At 45.1% G+C, this 16,245-nt stretch overlaps 1 protein-coding gene across 2 annotated transcripts in view; it reads right to left on the minus strand.

Moving 5' to 3' along the window:
• Positions 1 to 10,125: 10,125 nt before the first annotated feature.
• Positions 10,126 to 16,245, minus strand: part of TRPC6 (transient receptor potential cation channel subfamily C member 6) — a 109,471-nt gene continuing 103,351 nt past the window's right edge. For both annotated transcript variants that reach the window (XM_079787618.1, XM_079787617.1), the window contains one exon: positions 10,126 to 15,668. In XM_079787618.1, coding sequence (XP_079643744.1) covers positions 15,517 to 15,668 — 152 coding nt within the window. In that variant the 3' untranslated portion in view covers positions 10,126 to 15,516. The remainder of the gene's footprint in view (positions 15,669 to 16,245) is intronic.

The following is a 16,245-nucleotide window of genomic DNA, read 5'->3' on the forward strand; positions in this document are numbered from 1 at the left end:
GGTAACAGAAATTCAACTTTAATAGTCAAATGGCATCCAAATACGAACACTAGAGGCCTGGTGCATGAAATTCGGGCATGGGGGGGTGGGGGTGGGGGGGCGGGACCCCTGTGGGATCAGGCCTAAACCGGCAGTCAGACATCCATCTTGCAATCAGGACTGCTGGCTCCTATCCACTCGCCTGCCTGCCTGCCTGATTGCCCCTAATCACTCTGCATGCCTGTCTGATGCCCCTAAATGCTCGCCTGCCTGCCTGATCGCCCCTAACTGCCTCTGCCTCGGCCCCTGCACCCAGGACTCAGGCTTCCTTCCTTCGGCTGGCCACAGGCACCCTGGACCTGGCCTTCCCTCCCTCCAGCCGGCTGCAGGCACCCGGGATCACAGGCAGCTTCCCCTGGGCTGGGCCCTGGCTTTGTCAGGAAAGACATCCCAAAGACGTGCAATCTATCTGGTCTAATTAGCATATCACCCTTTTATTAGTATAGATAATCAGAAGACACAGTGATTCCTAACAAATATTTTAGTCATTTTTATGAAGTATCGAGTAATTAAACACAACTTGCTCTACACACTTATGAGAACCTTCTGTGTAGATCTTGGATCAATGGTAGAGCTCAGGTTCCAAATTCTTTTTACTAAGGAGCTGGGGCTTGTTTTAACCCCTGTGATAAGAAAATGGAAGAGAATCTAAATTGGATCATCAGGAAAAGTAAGCGTCTAGTCTGAACAGGCTATTCATTGTATATTAGTTTCCTGTCGTGGCTCTCTCTGTGTCCTGGGCTTCTGCAGGCTCTGCCATCACAGCCTCCCCGAGGAACCAGCGCTCTCCGTGGGCGGTGACAGTGTGCAGGGTGACCACTGAAGTGGGAGTTCGAATTCTTTCTGAGGAGCACTGTGACACCCTGTGCAACACCATTAAACAGGTGCCAACCACCCCCATCCACACAGGAGGCCACAGCTATGCGAATGAAAGGCATTTTAACTCCAACACCTGCGCTCTTTCCGCTTCGCGGTAGCTTTCAAACAGACCTGTGTTTAATCCCTGACTCTACCACATAGTAGCTGTACGGCTTTGGGCAAATCATTTGATCTAATAGAGACCTAGAGACATTTATGCATTGGAGAGATGATCACTATTGGTCATTAATATTACTGTCTTGTATAAGAAATAAAGATTTTTAAATAATAAGAAATTTAAATAATAAAGTTTAAAAGTTATCATTAAACATCTTTTTAATCTTAGATGTATTTTATGTTATAATTGAACACCGTTACTTGCAAAATCCAGCATTACAGCACAGCCTCATTCATTGTTGGAGAAGATCATGTGATGTAAAAACTTGTGCTTGGCCATAATGGCATTCACTCTTCAGACAACCTCCAGGGCCCCGTCTCAACTGCCATGGTTATGAGCCGAGTTAGCAGCGTCTCCCAGTGACCGCATAAAAGCCATCAGGTCAGCCCGTGTCAGAGTGCTCCGGCCTCCCCAGCCTCTGGGCAGGCTGCTCCTGATGCTGGAACACATGCTGCTCCTGGGACCCAGCCAGCCAACGCGAGAAATGCATGCAGAGCCCCTTCTCCGCCACAGGGTGGCACTAGACAGTGACTGGGGAATGGGGACTCATAATGGGCCAGGCATGCTTCAGAGTTACAAAGTGCTTTTCCTTTGCCCTGAAATGCTGGCTCCAGTCAGAATTTGAAGAAGAAAAAAGGACGAGATTTTTTGTTTCTTCTTCTTTTTTTTTTAAATCAATTCTCTGTTTGGCTTATAATTACTAAGGGAAGCACTATGCTGCTTTTATTGTCATTTCTTGATAGAAACGGGCAGAGAGGAGGGCACGGGATCATCCCATTAATCACCAGCCACTTTGGTATCTGTCACAAACGTGAAGCTGTGCCAGTTTCAGGACAGGTTAGGGGCAAAATAGTCCATTTCCAGAGAATTGTGGGGAAAGGATGGAGGAAAGAAGAGAAAGAAAGATTCAGCTAGAAGCTTACAGGAATGAGGCAGAGTGGAGGGAGTGTAGCTATGACCAGAGAAATTATAAATGGGTGTGATTGATCCGGTTCTGTTCCTGCAGATAGGTCAAGAGCAAAGGTTTGCAGAGAACATGACCTTGCGGGTCTTTGACCAGATGTTCTGATGTTCCCAACAATTGCACAGCAAACTGCCATTCAGGGGATGACGGGAAGGCTAAGATCAGAAAGAAAGGGCTCAGCTGTGGGGAAATGAGGAGAAGAAGCAGGCCACTGGAGAACAGTCTTGCTGACTTCAAGATCCTGCTATGAGGTCCAGCCAGTGTGGCTCAGTGGTTGAGTGTCGACCTATGAACTAGGAGGTCGAAGTTCAATTCCTGGTCAGGGCACAGCCCCGGGTTGCAGGCTCCATCCCCAGGAAGGGTCCTGCAGGAGGCAGCCGTCCATGCTTCTCTCTCATCATTGATATTTCTCTCGCTCGCTCGCTCCCTCTCCCTTTCTCTCTGAAATCAATAAAAACATTTAAGAAAGGATCCTGCTATGACTTCCAGTTTTACTCCGAGTAAAAGCCGCAGCCTTCCGTTGCCTTCAGGCCCTCCACCACAGGTCCAGTGCTGGCTTCCTGTCTGATCTCATCTCCTCTTGCTCTCCCCCGCCCTCCCCCGGTCCCAAGCCCACTCTCCTCCTCTTCTCCTCAAGCACACCAGACATGCTCCCTCCTCAGCATCTTTGTACTCAGGCTCGCCCTGCCTAGAACATTCTCCCCACACATCTGCTTAGCCCCCTCCCTCACCTCCGTAAGGGCTTTTTTTTTTTTTTTTCTTCCTGTGAGGCCTTTTCTGACCACTCTATTTGAAATCGCACCTCCCTCACCTCTTTATTTTCATTCTTAGCACATTTCACCTTCGGACACACCACGTGCTCCACTTGCTTATTTGGCTTAGTCTGCTTTCCCTTCCTGGTGCAAGGCCCAGGAGGAGGCAGGCGTCCCTGTGCTCATCGCCCACACAGAGCCCAGCACGCTCTGGGCCCTCGGTGCAGATTTGTTGTACAACAATGTGCTGTGTTGGGCTTGTGTTCTCAGCACCATCTCTGTGGGCATAGAAGCTCCGGGAGCTGATCAGTCCTGAACACAAGGGCTCACACATTAAGGCTGAGGTTCTAGTCTAGCCGGCTTTCCGAGTGCCAATGCGTTTAAGACTTAGCAATAGAGTCTTTCCTGTCTGTGGGGTGGTCACCCAACTGACTTTGAGGAATAAGCATGATATTGGGAGCACAGTGACTAGGCCTCTCCCACCAGGACCGAAGGGTGTAAGAAAATAAAGGCCAGCCTGAGGCTCTGGCCCCATGAGAGAGCAGCCAAACGTTGAAGGCAACATATATGTGGAGTTTGAAGGCAAACCTTAAGATGCTGGTTTCCCAAGGGCTATGGACAAGATTGGGGTGTAAGTACCTTGATGTAGCTCTAGACCACTCCCCTCCCCCAACCCCCTGGCAAAAGTCAGCCCACACCTCAGCCTGGTCTTTATTGGCCCAGATGCACATCCTGGGGCTTGTTCGGAGATTATCTGCAGGCATGGATGGCCTCTCAAAATTGGGTTGGGTGTCTGGGCAGACAAGAGGTGAAAGATGTCTGAGGAACCCAATTGGTGACAGAGATGCTCAACTGTAAGACCCCCCAAAGGCCAAGTGCTTCTTGTACATGTTCTCACGGATCCTCAGTTGACCGCATGAGAGAGAGATTTTGAACAGCTGAGGAAAATGGGCTACAGAAAGGGTCAACGTTGCTCCAAGCTCAAACGGGAGGAAGCAAGTGGCAGTGTGTGGGGCCTCCTCCAGGCCTGTCTCTGAGGCCTTCTATGTGCATTTGTCTGAGCCACGTGGCCACGTGATGTCAGCACCAGCAGACTGGGCTCTCGGGCCTGGCTCCTTGCAGGCCCTGTCATCAGCCTGCCTGGACTGGGTCAGTGCGACCTCCCAGGTCCAGTTAGAACACCGTGTGGTTTGACCAGCAGCCAGGCATAATGGGAACAGAAGGAGCCCATTTTAATGTATAGCATGATGATTATAGTTAACAATGCTGCATTGTATATTTGAAAATTGCTAAGGGAAGACTTTAAAAGTTCTCATAAGAAAAAAAAAACTGTTACTATATATGGTGACAGAGGTTAATTAGACTTATTGTGCGATCATTTCACAATATGTACAAATATGGAATCATTATGTTCTACACCTGAAGCTAATATAATGTCATTTGTCAATTATATCACCATTTTTAAAAGAGAATGAAGGAGGAATAAGGAGTGGAAAAAGCTAAAGTGGGCAAAGAACCCACAGAATATCCCTTTCCAGGAAACCAGTCAAAGGCTGGGTTGCTATTTGCTCTCTTCCCATTAGTTGTAAATGAGATTTTGGTAGAGGATAGTCTTAATGATTCCTAGCTCAGGACAACCCTTAAGGGGTAGAACTCTACCACTGGAATTCCATCACTGGGTTTGGATGCCCTGCTCTGTGGAGCAACTTAAAAAAAAAATTATTTTTTTTTTATTGATTTCAGAGAGGAAGGGAGAAATAGAAACACCAACGATGAGAGAGAATCATTGATCGGCTGCCTCCTGCATGCCCCCCACTGGGGATCAAGCCCACAACTGGGGCATGTGCCCCAACAGGTATCAAACCATGACCTCCTGGTTCATAGCTCGATGCTCAACCACTGACTCACACAGGCCGTGCTGTGGATCAACTTTGTAACGCTTTAGAGACATCATTTTTGCACCTCACCTTAGTCTCAGGATGTTCTGTGTACAGCGAGGATGACTCCCCTTCTCTCATGATGGAAGGGACCCAGGGAACAGAGACAAAGGCTGCTTGCCGCTGCCTCTTTCTTCCCAGATATTCTGATGGTGCTATGTCACCCAGGCTGACCTCGTCTCATCTCTAACCTGTCTTCCAGTGAGGGTAAAAAGTGATACTCCGATGACTGGGACCAAAATAAAGTCCCCACAAAGTGAAAAAAGGAGCAAAAATCAAGCAAATCTGTGTGCTCCCTCTGTCCATCTGTAGGTAGATCCTACGGTAGCCAGAAAGGAATAGCTTCCGCAAGCATTAGAGATCCCTGCCCTTCGCGAGGCCTCAATGCTGACTGAGCCCGGAGAAGGCTACTGAGACGCCCCTGTCAGAGGGGTTTGGCCGGCCAGACTGGAAATGGTTCCCCTGGGGAGTTTCTCTGCCTGGGACCGGTCCCGTTTTTTCTTCTCCTGGGACGTGACTGCAAGCCCTACTGAGGTAGCAAGTGGCATCAAACACAGAATGCACCCAACAAATTATTCATTCAGCAAATATTTTTTTGAGCATTCAGTATGTTCTGGGAACTCTGAAAATGCAAGTGAAATAAATCTCTAGGGCCTCTAGTGGTCGGCAAACTCATTAGTCAACAGAGCCAAATATCAACAGTTCAACGATTGAAGTTTCTTTTGAGAGCCAAATTTTTTAAACTTAAACTTCTTCTAACGCCACTTCTTCAAAATAGACTCGCCCAGGCCGTGGTATTTTGTGGAAGAGCCACACTCAAGGGGCCAAAGAGCTGCATGTGGCTCGTGAGCCGCAGTTTGCCGACCACGGCTCTAAGCTATGGGTCTCCATGGGTCATGCAAAGTCTTTTTTTGGTGGCGAACGGAACTTGAAGATTGTGAAATAGGCCATATAAGGAAAAATTAGTCATTGGTGCTCCTTGATGCATTTATGAAGGCTGTCCTTGGCTCTTGTCGTCTATCTATTATATTTCTCCTGTGCCTTACGCCAGGACTCCGCTATGGTGTTCTTGGTTATAAGGAAGCCTAGTTGAATGGCTCCATATTCTGGATGTTTTCTTAGACACATCTCATCCAAAGCTAGCAATTCTGGGTCTCATTATTTAGAGGTCCAGATAAATCCATTCAAGTTAATATTCATAACTGGTTACTGTATCGCCCTTTATTAAAATTACATTTTAAAACAGCATATTATACCTCCACTTAAAAGAAATGACAACTGGTAAGCACTTGCAGGGCCTAGCTGCCTCACGAGGCATGTTGGTCCAGGATGTATGTGTAACTCCCAACGCCTATCATTGAATGGAGTGAGCAGCCTCCCGTGGAGACAGCCCGGTTTCTGGAGGGTACAGACATCACCTGGTTTAACCCCTAGCAACCCAGATGCTGATTGATTTTAAGAGGATCCCACCCATCTCCTCTGCAGGCTCTGAAACAGTTACTATTTCTCAAATTGTCTCCGAAATGCTATTGGAAAACCAAATGGCATTGTTGACATTCTGATGCCGTCTGTGGTTACAATGAGCACTTGTCCTGGGTTGGCACTGCACTCAGAGTGTGTGGCATCTGCGGACGCCAGCAACCCCTCCACAGCGTGGCCCTCCCTGAGGTCAGCGTGCTTTTGCTTCTAAGTGCCTGCGTCGGCTGCTCTCTCTGGAGAGTGCCCTTGGGCTGCTGGAACCTTTTCTGAAAGTGCCGGGGCGGTTAACCTTGCCCCGGGGCAGCCCTTAGCCAAGGACCGATGGGCAGTGGGCATGAAGGTCCAGCTCAGGGGCAGAACTTCAGAATTCCTCGGCAGGACCAGGTTGAAGTTACCCTTAGCAAGATTTTGCCCGAATGACACAGTTTGTTGGCATTCTCTTCCCTGTTCTGCTTCCCCCAGCTCTTTATCTGTTTTTTTCCTGGGCCTGGGAGCACTTGCTTCATACTCACCTCATTCCAGGTCTCCTTCTCAGGAACTTTATTTATTTATTTTTAAACTAGAGGCCTGATGCATGAAATTCATGCAAGAGTAGGCCTTCCTTCCCCCGGCTGCCGGCACCGGCTTCCCTCTGGCACCCAGGTTTCCCTTGAAGCCCCAGCTTTGTCAGGAAGGAGGTCCGGTCTAATGATCATACTACGCTTTTATTATTATAGATAATTATTTTTTTAAAAATATATTTTTATTTATTTCAGAGAAGAAGGGAGAGGGAGAAAGAGACAGAAACATCATGATGAGAGAGGATCATTGATTGGCTGCCTCCTGCACCACCCTTACTGGGGACGGAGCCTGAAACCCAGGCATGTGCCCTGACTGGGAATCAAACTGTGACTTCCTAGTTCATAGGTTGATGCTCAAGCACTGAGCCACACCAGCTGGGCATGAGGAACTTTATTTAAGACCGTGCCATGAAGCCTTACCCAGTCTGGCTTAGTGGATAGAGCATAGGCCTGCAGACTGAAGGGTCATAGGTTCAACTCGGGTCAAGGGCATGTACTTCAGTTGCAGGCTCGATCCCCAGCCCAGGTCGGGGTGTGTGGGGGAGGTAACCAATCAATGTGTCTCTTCACATGGATATTTCTTTCTCTGTCTCTTCCCTCCTTCCCACTGTCTCTAAAAATCAATGGAAATAATATCCCCAGGTGAGGATGAACAGAAACAAACAAAACAAACAAGAAGACAGTGACATGAAGACAAGCCGCCTGCCACATTGTTGTCGGGGTCGGGGGTGGGGAGTAACACTGCTTCAGCAGGTTTCTCCAAATGCATGTTACTTCCAACCAGAAGCCTCTCTGACCTGAAATACATGTGCACCCAGCCCGCTTTGGTGCTCCTTCTGGGGCTTTTACAGCACTGACAGGCTACATGACTAACTCCTGTGTCTGGCGGAAAGCTCTTTGAGGGTAGGAACTGTGTTCTGATTGTACTTGCATTTTAAGAGAATGATTGAATAAATCCTGTACTGCTGGGCAGCCATAAAGTCCCAAGAGCTCCCTTGGGCATGGAGAAGCATAAAAGCCATTGGGATGAAAGTCACATGGACTACTGCTCTTGTAAAGAACAGGTCTGAGCACTGCATTAACTTTCTGATAATCCACTTGATATGACTATTTTTGCAATTTTGATTACATGTTGTAAAATACCAGCAGGCTGCAGGCCTGGTCTCTGCGTGGTGGAGGAATGAGATGATGCAGATTGTCTCCTTGGTTGCAGCCAGTTAAAGTCTGGATTCTTTCTCTAACACTGGGCGTGAGTGAATCGCTGGAAGAAATCTTTTCTTTCCCACAATGTCACAACCTCAGCACTCCGGTGCTTAGGGGAGAGAGTTTGCAAAAAATATTTTCTGATTCTGTGACACAGTAAATGCTTTTACCAACCACAACCAACATTTCAGGACTTCTGAGTTGTCCTGAGGGATGGTCGTTCAAAAGGCTATCGAGTGCCTTAACTGCTCCTCTCACAAAAGCCTCTCTGAGCTCTTAAGTCAGAAGTCATTGGTTTAAGAGAGAAAAGCTTATACGCATCTCAGGGTCAAACCCAACTGAGTTGGGGATTTATGAGGAAAGGGAATTAAGTCTCAGAATGGACAGCATCAGGAAGAAGCAACACACTGGACAGTCTGCCTGTGTCTTCCTCATTAATGAGGCTAAATGAACTCCTGCCACCAGCCAAGGGGTTAACTGTCCTATTAGCCAATCATGAAAGATGGCTGATCATGTCTGTGAGGAAACTTGATAGGCTAGACTCAATATTGAATTAATAAAGAAAAACTGGAATGTGGTTAATTCATTACTTACTTTAACTTCTTGAGTCAAAGGATAAATTTCTTATTAAACAAAAGTATGGCCCGCCAGTGTGGCTCCATGGTTGAGCATCAACCTGTGAACCAGGAGGTCACAGTTTGGCTCCTGGTCAGGGCACATGCTCAATCCCCCCGGGAGGGGGCATGTAGAAGGCAGCTGATCAATGATTCTCTCTCATCTTTGATGTTTCTCTGTCTCCCTTCCTCTCTGAAATCAATAAAAATATATTTTTTAAAAGTATGAAATGAATGAGTCAAGTTGCTCACCTTCTAAAACATCAATTAGAAACTACCCAGTGACTAGGCAGTACCCAAACTTTCTTACACAGGTTTGGTACATCCTCTAAAAAAATAAGATAAAACCACAAATTGTAGCAGGCAAATTAACTTAACAAGTTAGTCCAGACTTCACTTGCCCCCTTGTGGATGTTGAAGAATCTCTTCTCAAGCATTGGATAGCTATCTGGGGCGACTAAATGAAAATAGGCCTTATGGACCCAGCTTGTCTGCATTAGGTCTGTGGCTTATAAATCAACGACTTGTATTCTGTTTCTAGTACTGCTACTGGCATTGAAATAACTGCAATAGGTATTAAATAAAAATTTTATGAGTGGGGTCTAATATAGTCCCTGCCCCAAATCATCTTATGATACGATTATAAAATGATATAAGAATATTATAATCAAAAGTAATAAATGTCTTGAAAATTTCCCAAATAGCATTCAAAGATGATTCATTTTCTTCAAGGATGATGGCAAGTATATGGCCTAAGAAGCAACTTTCCATGTCTGTGGCAAGCATTGTTCATTGTCTCAATGGCATTCTGTCCCACTGACCCTTTGAGGACCCTGGAATCCTTCTTAAAACAGTGTTCCAAACACTATGTATCAATTAACCAGAGAAACACGAGTTGAAACCCAAATCTCACTATATTTTATGAGGTTTAAGACAGAGCGGAAAAGGGAATTTGAGAGTCACATTCTCTCTCTACAATTGCTAACATTCGTTGGATGCTGACATATACTGAGCACTATTTTCTGACCCTAAGGTGTATTAACTCATTTCATCCTCACAAAAACTCTACATTGGAGATGATGCTGGTTTTTTACCTGTAGAATAATGAGGCACAGAAAGGTTAAGAAACTTAGTGAAGATTGTGCAGCTGATAATTGCTAGAGCTTGAATTCAAGCCCACATGTTCTGGCTCCAGATTCTAGACTGCTAGGCTTTAAAGAACTTGGCAGAAGAGGTAGATACTATATAGAGACTAGAAAGAAGTTGAAATCATTAAAATTAAAAAAGAAAGGACAAGTGAAAAAAGAAACAAAAAATATATATTTGCAGCATAATGTTTTCCCCTGGGATTATAACAATGCTTTGAAGAATATCTTTGCTTTTATATATTTTTAACATGTATATATTATATATTCTACATCCTGACAAACTATATATGCATATATTTGTGTATATGTTCTTTTACATGTCAACAGATAGTAGCAGCAATATGACATTAACATTTTTTGAAATACAAGGCAACACTAAAATTTGACCTTTTCCAATGATTCTCAGGGATGGTCCATTTTCTGAGAGAGAGTGGAGGGTAAATGTCAGATGGCTGACTCACAGCATACTGGAAAGGTTAACACGAAAGCATAGCACTACCCATCGCTTCTCAGGCTGAGACACGATGATACCTGAACTGACTTTGGTCTGAGATTGTTCTTATGGTGACATGAAAGTCTATTTTCATGGACAATGATTGGGACAAAATGCAGGGCAGTGAAGCGCAAGACTCACTTTCTGAATGTCATTACAAAGGTTTTCTCGAATGATTTAGGAAAGCAAAATTCACGCTGTCCTGAGCCTGTGCTAGAGGACATGATTGTCTGTCCACCCATCACACACTGTTCTGACAGTTCATCAGTGGGAAAAGCCTAGGCTTATAGCATGGATACTGGAAGCAGAAGAAAGGAGAAATTCTTAGAGTCTATACATACCAATTTTTCTCTGATTTTTACTGCAATGCCCTAGATAACATTATACTTGGGGAATACTATGACTATTATGAATATACTAGAGGCCCGATGCACGAAGATTCGTGCAAGAATAGGCCTTCCTTCCCCTGGCTGCCAGCACCACCTTCGCTCTGGCAGAAGCCGCCTTTCCACCTCTCGCCTTGTTGTGGCAATTTGCATATTCCCTCCTTATTGGCTATAGGCGCCACCATCTTTGTTGCGGAGTTACCGTCAATTTGCATATTCCAACTTTATTAGATAGGACTAGAGGCCCAGTGCATGAAAATTCATGCACTGGAAAGCGGGGGGGTGGTCCCTCAGCATGGCCTGCCCCCTCTCACAGACCGGGAACCCTCAGGGGCAGGAGGTGACCCAGTGATCAGGGGAAGGCGATGCCCCCATCACACCTCTGCTGCTGCTACTGTCGGCAGCGTAAGCCTCGGCCCGCCCTGGTTACCTGAACCTTTGGCAGCCCTGGGTAGCTGGGGGGCTGAGGGGACTGGGGGACTCTGGAGGCAGGCGCTCAGAGTGGCCAGACCCACCTCGGGGTGGGCCTGGCTGTGCTTTACACCTGCTGTCCCGGGGGGGGGGGGGCTGAGGGGACTGGGCACCACCATCTTTGTGAGGGTGTGATGGTCAATTAGCATATTTCCTCCTTATTAGATAGGATGACCTCTTGAGTAGGTATAATACCCCTTACCATTGAATAATGTGGCAACTCAATACATCATTTTCATAAAGTATGAAAACCATGAATCACCATCCCTATAATTCACTTACACTGCATAAATTGATTACCCATCAAATGATACTAATATGAGAACAAAATTATCCCATAGCTGGTCAGTTTCTCTAGCTATTTACTCGGTTATATAAACATCCCTGCAAAAACTTATTCCAAATGAAAGCATTTTGTGACTTCTGAATAGGTGTTATCATCAAATTCCTCTGGGAAAATGTTTTAAAAAGTGTCTTCAGAAAGTTTTATGGCTGTTGCTGTAAATACAGAATAAAGAAGAAAAATCAAGTGGTCATTCTAATGACTCAAGGAAAAAAATAACATTTTCCTGGTCTCTCAGAGAATTCACGGTATCTCTCTCACCTCAGCCAGTCACGTACCATAGTAAGGCCTCAGATTATGAGTCAATGTTTTGTATGATAACAGATGTTTAACTGAATTTTCAACTTCCATCCACGGTAGGATGCTGGGCTCCACTCTTCCCAACCTTTGATGAATCTGCTCACTGGGAAATCTAATTGGATGTTTCCTGAGTAAAACACACCGTCTGGGTCAGGAATTCATACACTTTTCTGCTCCTCTGCCGATTCAGTCTGCACACTCCACACCCAAGGGTAGAGACTCTAACGACAGCATCGGAATTCATATCAAAGCACCATTCAACCGAGCGGCAGGGACAGCCGGTGTGACTCTCATAACCCCCCCTGGAACTTGATGACACAGGAAGGTTTCAGAGCAGAGAAGGAGGCTGTGTCTGCCTGTCAGAGTCAGAGCAGATGGGGACCATCCTTCGAATGTGGCATGTGGAGGATCATCTCTTCCATGTCCTGAAGCTTGCCTGTCAGTCTATGTGGTTGGCAAGTACTATCATACAGACCCTGCATTTTAATGGAATGGATGGTTTGCTTTTACTATTTACATGGTGATAAAATTATTTCCTACTGGAATAAGCTTGGATGGGTGGGAATAGACTTCCCAAATAGTCGATCTGTTCTCCTCAGTGAGTCACAGTCATTGAACATACACACACACACACACACACACACACTCTCTCTCTCTCTCTCTCTCTCTCTCTCTCTCTCTCTCTCTCTCTCTCTCTCTCTCTCTCTGAAAAGCTTCCGAGTGTCCCACTCAGGCCTAACTCTTGGCCTGGCTCACACTATCTCCACCCACTCACTGTACATCTTCATTTTCATTCTTCTTCTTCTTCTTCTTTTTTTTTTTTATAACTACAATCCTTTTGAAGCCAAATCTTCTCTTTCCCCAAAGCCTTGATTAATGCTTTTATCTGTCTCTGGGCTGGGTATGTAATGGAACTTGGGGTTTTCAGGTACAGCCCATGTGTCCTCACCCAGGGATTACAATGTGAGTGTCACAATGAGACAACCACACTCCATTATAGTCAGCCAAGACCCCAGGTAAGTGTGAGGTGTCTGCTGCGAGGTAGGCTTGGGTTTCGTTCCTGGTATGACACTCTTGTGTGAGTTACTTAACCTCTAAAAATCTCAGTTTTCTCAATTTATGGAGGTAAATAGAATTTACCTCATTTGGTTGTTGTAAGCATGGAGTTAGATTAAATCATGTATGGAAAGCATTTACCACAATAACTGGGCCAGGGTAGCTGCTCAGTCAACATTTCTTGCAGTTGTATTAACTCTCATTTCTTTACTTGGTGGCGAGCTCATTGAGGTCAGACACTGATTTTCTATTCCTTTCAATCCCTGGAAAAAGTTTTAAGCAGACAAGATTCTGGTAATTCATTTTATATGCCTAGTAAAAATCATATCGAATTTGTGTTACTTCTCAGTTTCAGACCAATGAGAATGGCAGAGAGTGAAACTAGGCATTGAGGTACAAACACAGGGTGGCTTTGCTCACTGGTGGTGGGTCTGCCCTGAGGAGGGGCCATGGCGTGGCCACCAGAAGGCAGCTGGGTAGTCAGTGCCAGGCAGCATGCTCCATCCTGACAGCCAAACCTCCATAAAAGCACGTCTGAGAGGAGAAATATGAAAGAAAGACAGCAGTTTGCATACCTACATCTCTGCTTCCTAATCACTTTATTTCCAAAGGTTGAGCTGGCTGCCATGTGAATACAGGATTTAAAACCAGGGGTCTTGCCGAAACCGGTTTGGCTCAGTGGATAGAGCGTTGGCCTGCGGACTAAAAGGTCCCAGGTTCGATTCCGGTCAAGGGCATGTACCTTGGTTGCGGGCACATCTCCAGTAGAGGTTGTGCAAGAGACAGCTGATCGATGTTTCTCTATCATCGATGTTTCTAACTCTCTATCCCTCTCTCTTCTTCTCTGTAAAAAATCAATAAAATATATTTTTAAAAAAATTTTAAAAAAATAAAACCGGGGGTCTTGAGACCTATGAGGGACAGTTGTGTTCATGACGATCCATTGACACTGTGCCTTCAGTTAAGCTCTCTAAAACTTTCCTAAAATATGGTGGGGTGCTCTATTCATCTTGCAATGAAGAAGAAATGAGAAGAGGTGCCAATCCAGCTGCCCTCTGAAGAAAATCTGCTGACTCCGGCACGGAGACCCATCTCGCGCATGCACAACACAAGCTTTGTGGATGGATTATTTTAATTAGCTGATAATGCATTTGGTATGAGGTTGATATTTGCAACTTCTGATTCCAATATTGTCACGAAACATTTGAAAACAGACCTTTTCTGTGTCAGTAAATAACTTAATAAATTATACCCACAAATACAAAACCACTGAATACAAAATTGCAGCTATATTTTCTGCTGGTTACATAAAAGTCCTTTGATTTAAATTCCGTCAAATTTGGGGCGGAACAGATTTTCTGTGACATTTTAGTTTTAAAATGAAGTTGCATTTTTGCATTTGAAGCCCTTCCTTATTGCGTTTAAAGCTGCACTTTCAGCGAATGCCCAGCATCATCTAAATATTGACAGCCTTTGCGAAGTTGAATAGATGACCCTTCAGTTCTCTCTTCTTTGTTTTAGCTGCTGCCTTATATCATCCGTCAGTAAAAACCTTCTGGTGAATGCTCACGAATGCAAACTTCTGTGTCATATATTTTGAGAGGAGGGTAGAACATAATGACAATAAGAGATAAGTATTTGCAAGTTCCTTCAGCACGTTTTCTTTTCTTTCTATTTGATGCCAAATCTGGGAATTCCCCTGCAAAGGCCCTCAGAAATGGCCCAAAATTGTGTTATAACTGGACTAAATGACCACAATTGCTTAGTCACAACAAAAAATGATAATGTAAAGAGCTTTAGAGGGTTTATATCGACTGCAAAAGAAAATAGGGTGAGCATTTCCTACACACACACACATACACACACACACACACACATACACACACACGTGCGCGCGCGCACACACACACGCACACACACCCCTGAGGCATGTTTCTTGGGTTCAGTGGAGGAAGTACTTTTTCACTGGTAAATATAATGTTTTCAAAGAGATGAATCAAAAAGTACAGGAAAGATTTAACCCCGTTTTGCACAGACATTACCAATCTTATTCTGTAGGGGCTAAGCAGGACAGGTGATTAAACAGCACTCCCTAATGGTCACAGATGGTTTTTCCTTTAGGTTACAGGGGATCCGCAGAGCAGGCCAGGAGGTGCCTGAAACCACCGTCAGGGGAAATGCCTCTGCCAGCTGCGATGATCCCCGGGCAGACACTACGCAGCAATCACACCATCGCAAGTTACACCAAGAAAGCAGTTTTGCCGAGACCAGTTTGGCTCAGTGGATAGAGCGTCAGCCTGCGGACTGAAAGGTCCCAGGTTCGATTCCGGTCAAGGGCACGTACCTTGGTTGCGGGCACATCCCCAGTAGGAGGTGTGCAGGAGGCAACTGATCGATGTTTCTCTCATCGATGTTTCTAGCTCTCTATCCCTCTCCCTGACTCTCTGTAAAAAATCAATAAAATATATTTTAAAAAAAAGAAAGAAAGCAGTTTATAAAACAAGCACCAAACGACTGGCAGAATTCCCACCGTAATCTGCACTCTTTAGCCCGAATGGTGACATTTACCCATGAAAAATATTAAATGTTCGGGAACTAGATGACAGCATGACCCAAGTTATCTTTGAACATTTTCTTGTTTAAAAGGTGGTCACATAGGCACTTAAAAAAATAAATCAGAAAATAATATGGTTTCAAGTGGACAAATAAATATGGATTTTAGGGAAGTCTTTGCATTATCTCTTGCTTTCCTCTTGCTTTGGTTCCAATGGTAATTTCTCCCCAAGTTTTCTAATAAGTTCTGCTAGATCTTCTGAATTCTGAGTTTTTTCTTCCAGGAGTTCATAGCGGAGACTTGAGATGTCCTGTTTAATTTCCTTCAGTTCCCCTTTGAAAAAAAACAGAAAACACAAGAGTGACAAGTGTACTGTCACTACGTAATGCAGAGTAACTAGCAACTCTGGGGTTGAGTGAAATCAGTCTCCACTCCATGCACATCTGTATGTTGAATCCTTCTGAAGGAAGTAACTTCCTAACCAGCAACTTCCTAACCTTTCTATTTTGTCAGCTACATATTTCAGGTAATGAAAAGATTATAGAAAAAAAATCATAGCAACATTATAATTTACTGTACTCTGCGAGTAAATTAAAGGAAAACACTACTGGGTCCGGGTGAGGCTGGATCCCGGGTCCGGGTGAGGCCACGCGCCCCTGGGTCCGGGTGAGGCCACGCCCCTGGGTCCGGGCGAGACCAAACCAGAGGGAGTCGGACCTGCATTACTACAATTTGTCCACCATCCAGAACTGAAAAGTCAGTGACGACATGTACACATAAGGAACTGGTGGACATTGAAATTGGGTCTCAAAAGAACTGTTGGTCCAGAAAGAAACTCACTACAGACTGATTCATTTCCCTGTCAGCATAACTATTATTGCTTGTCTCACATTCGGTTCTTATAAGTATA

Source organism: Cnephaeus nilssonii (assembly GCF_951640355.1).
Source record: "Cnephaeus nilssonii genome assembly, chromosome: 13".
Taxonomy (NCBI): domain Eukaryota; kingdom Metazoa; phylum Chordata; class Mammalia; order Chiroptera; family Vespertilionidae; genus Cnephaeus; species Cnephaeus nilssonii.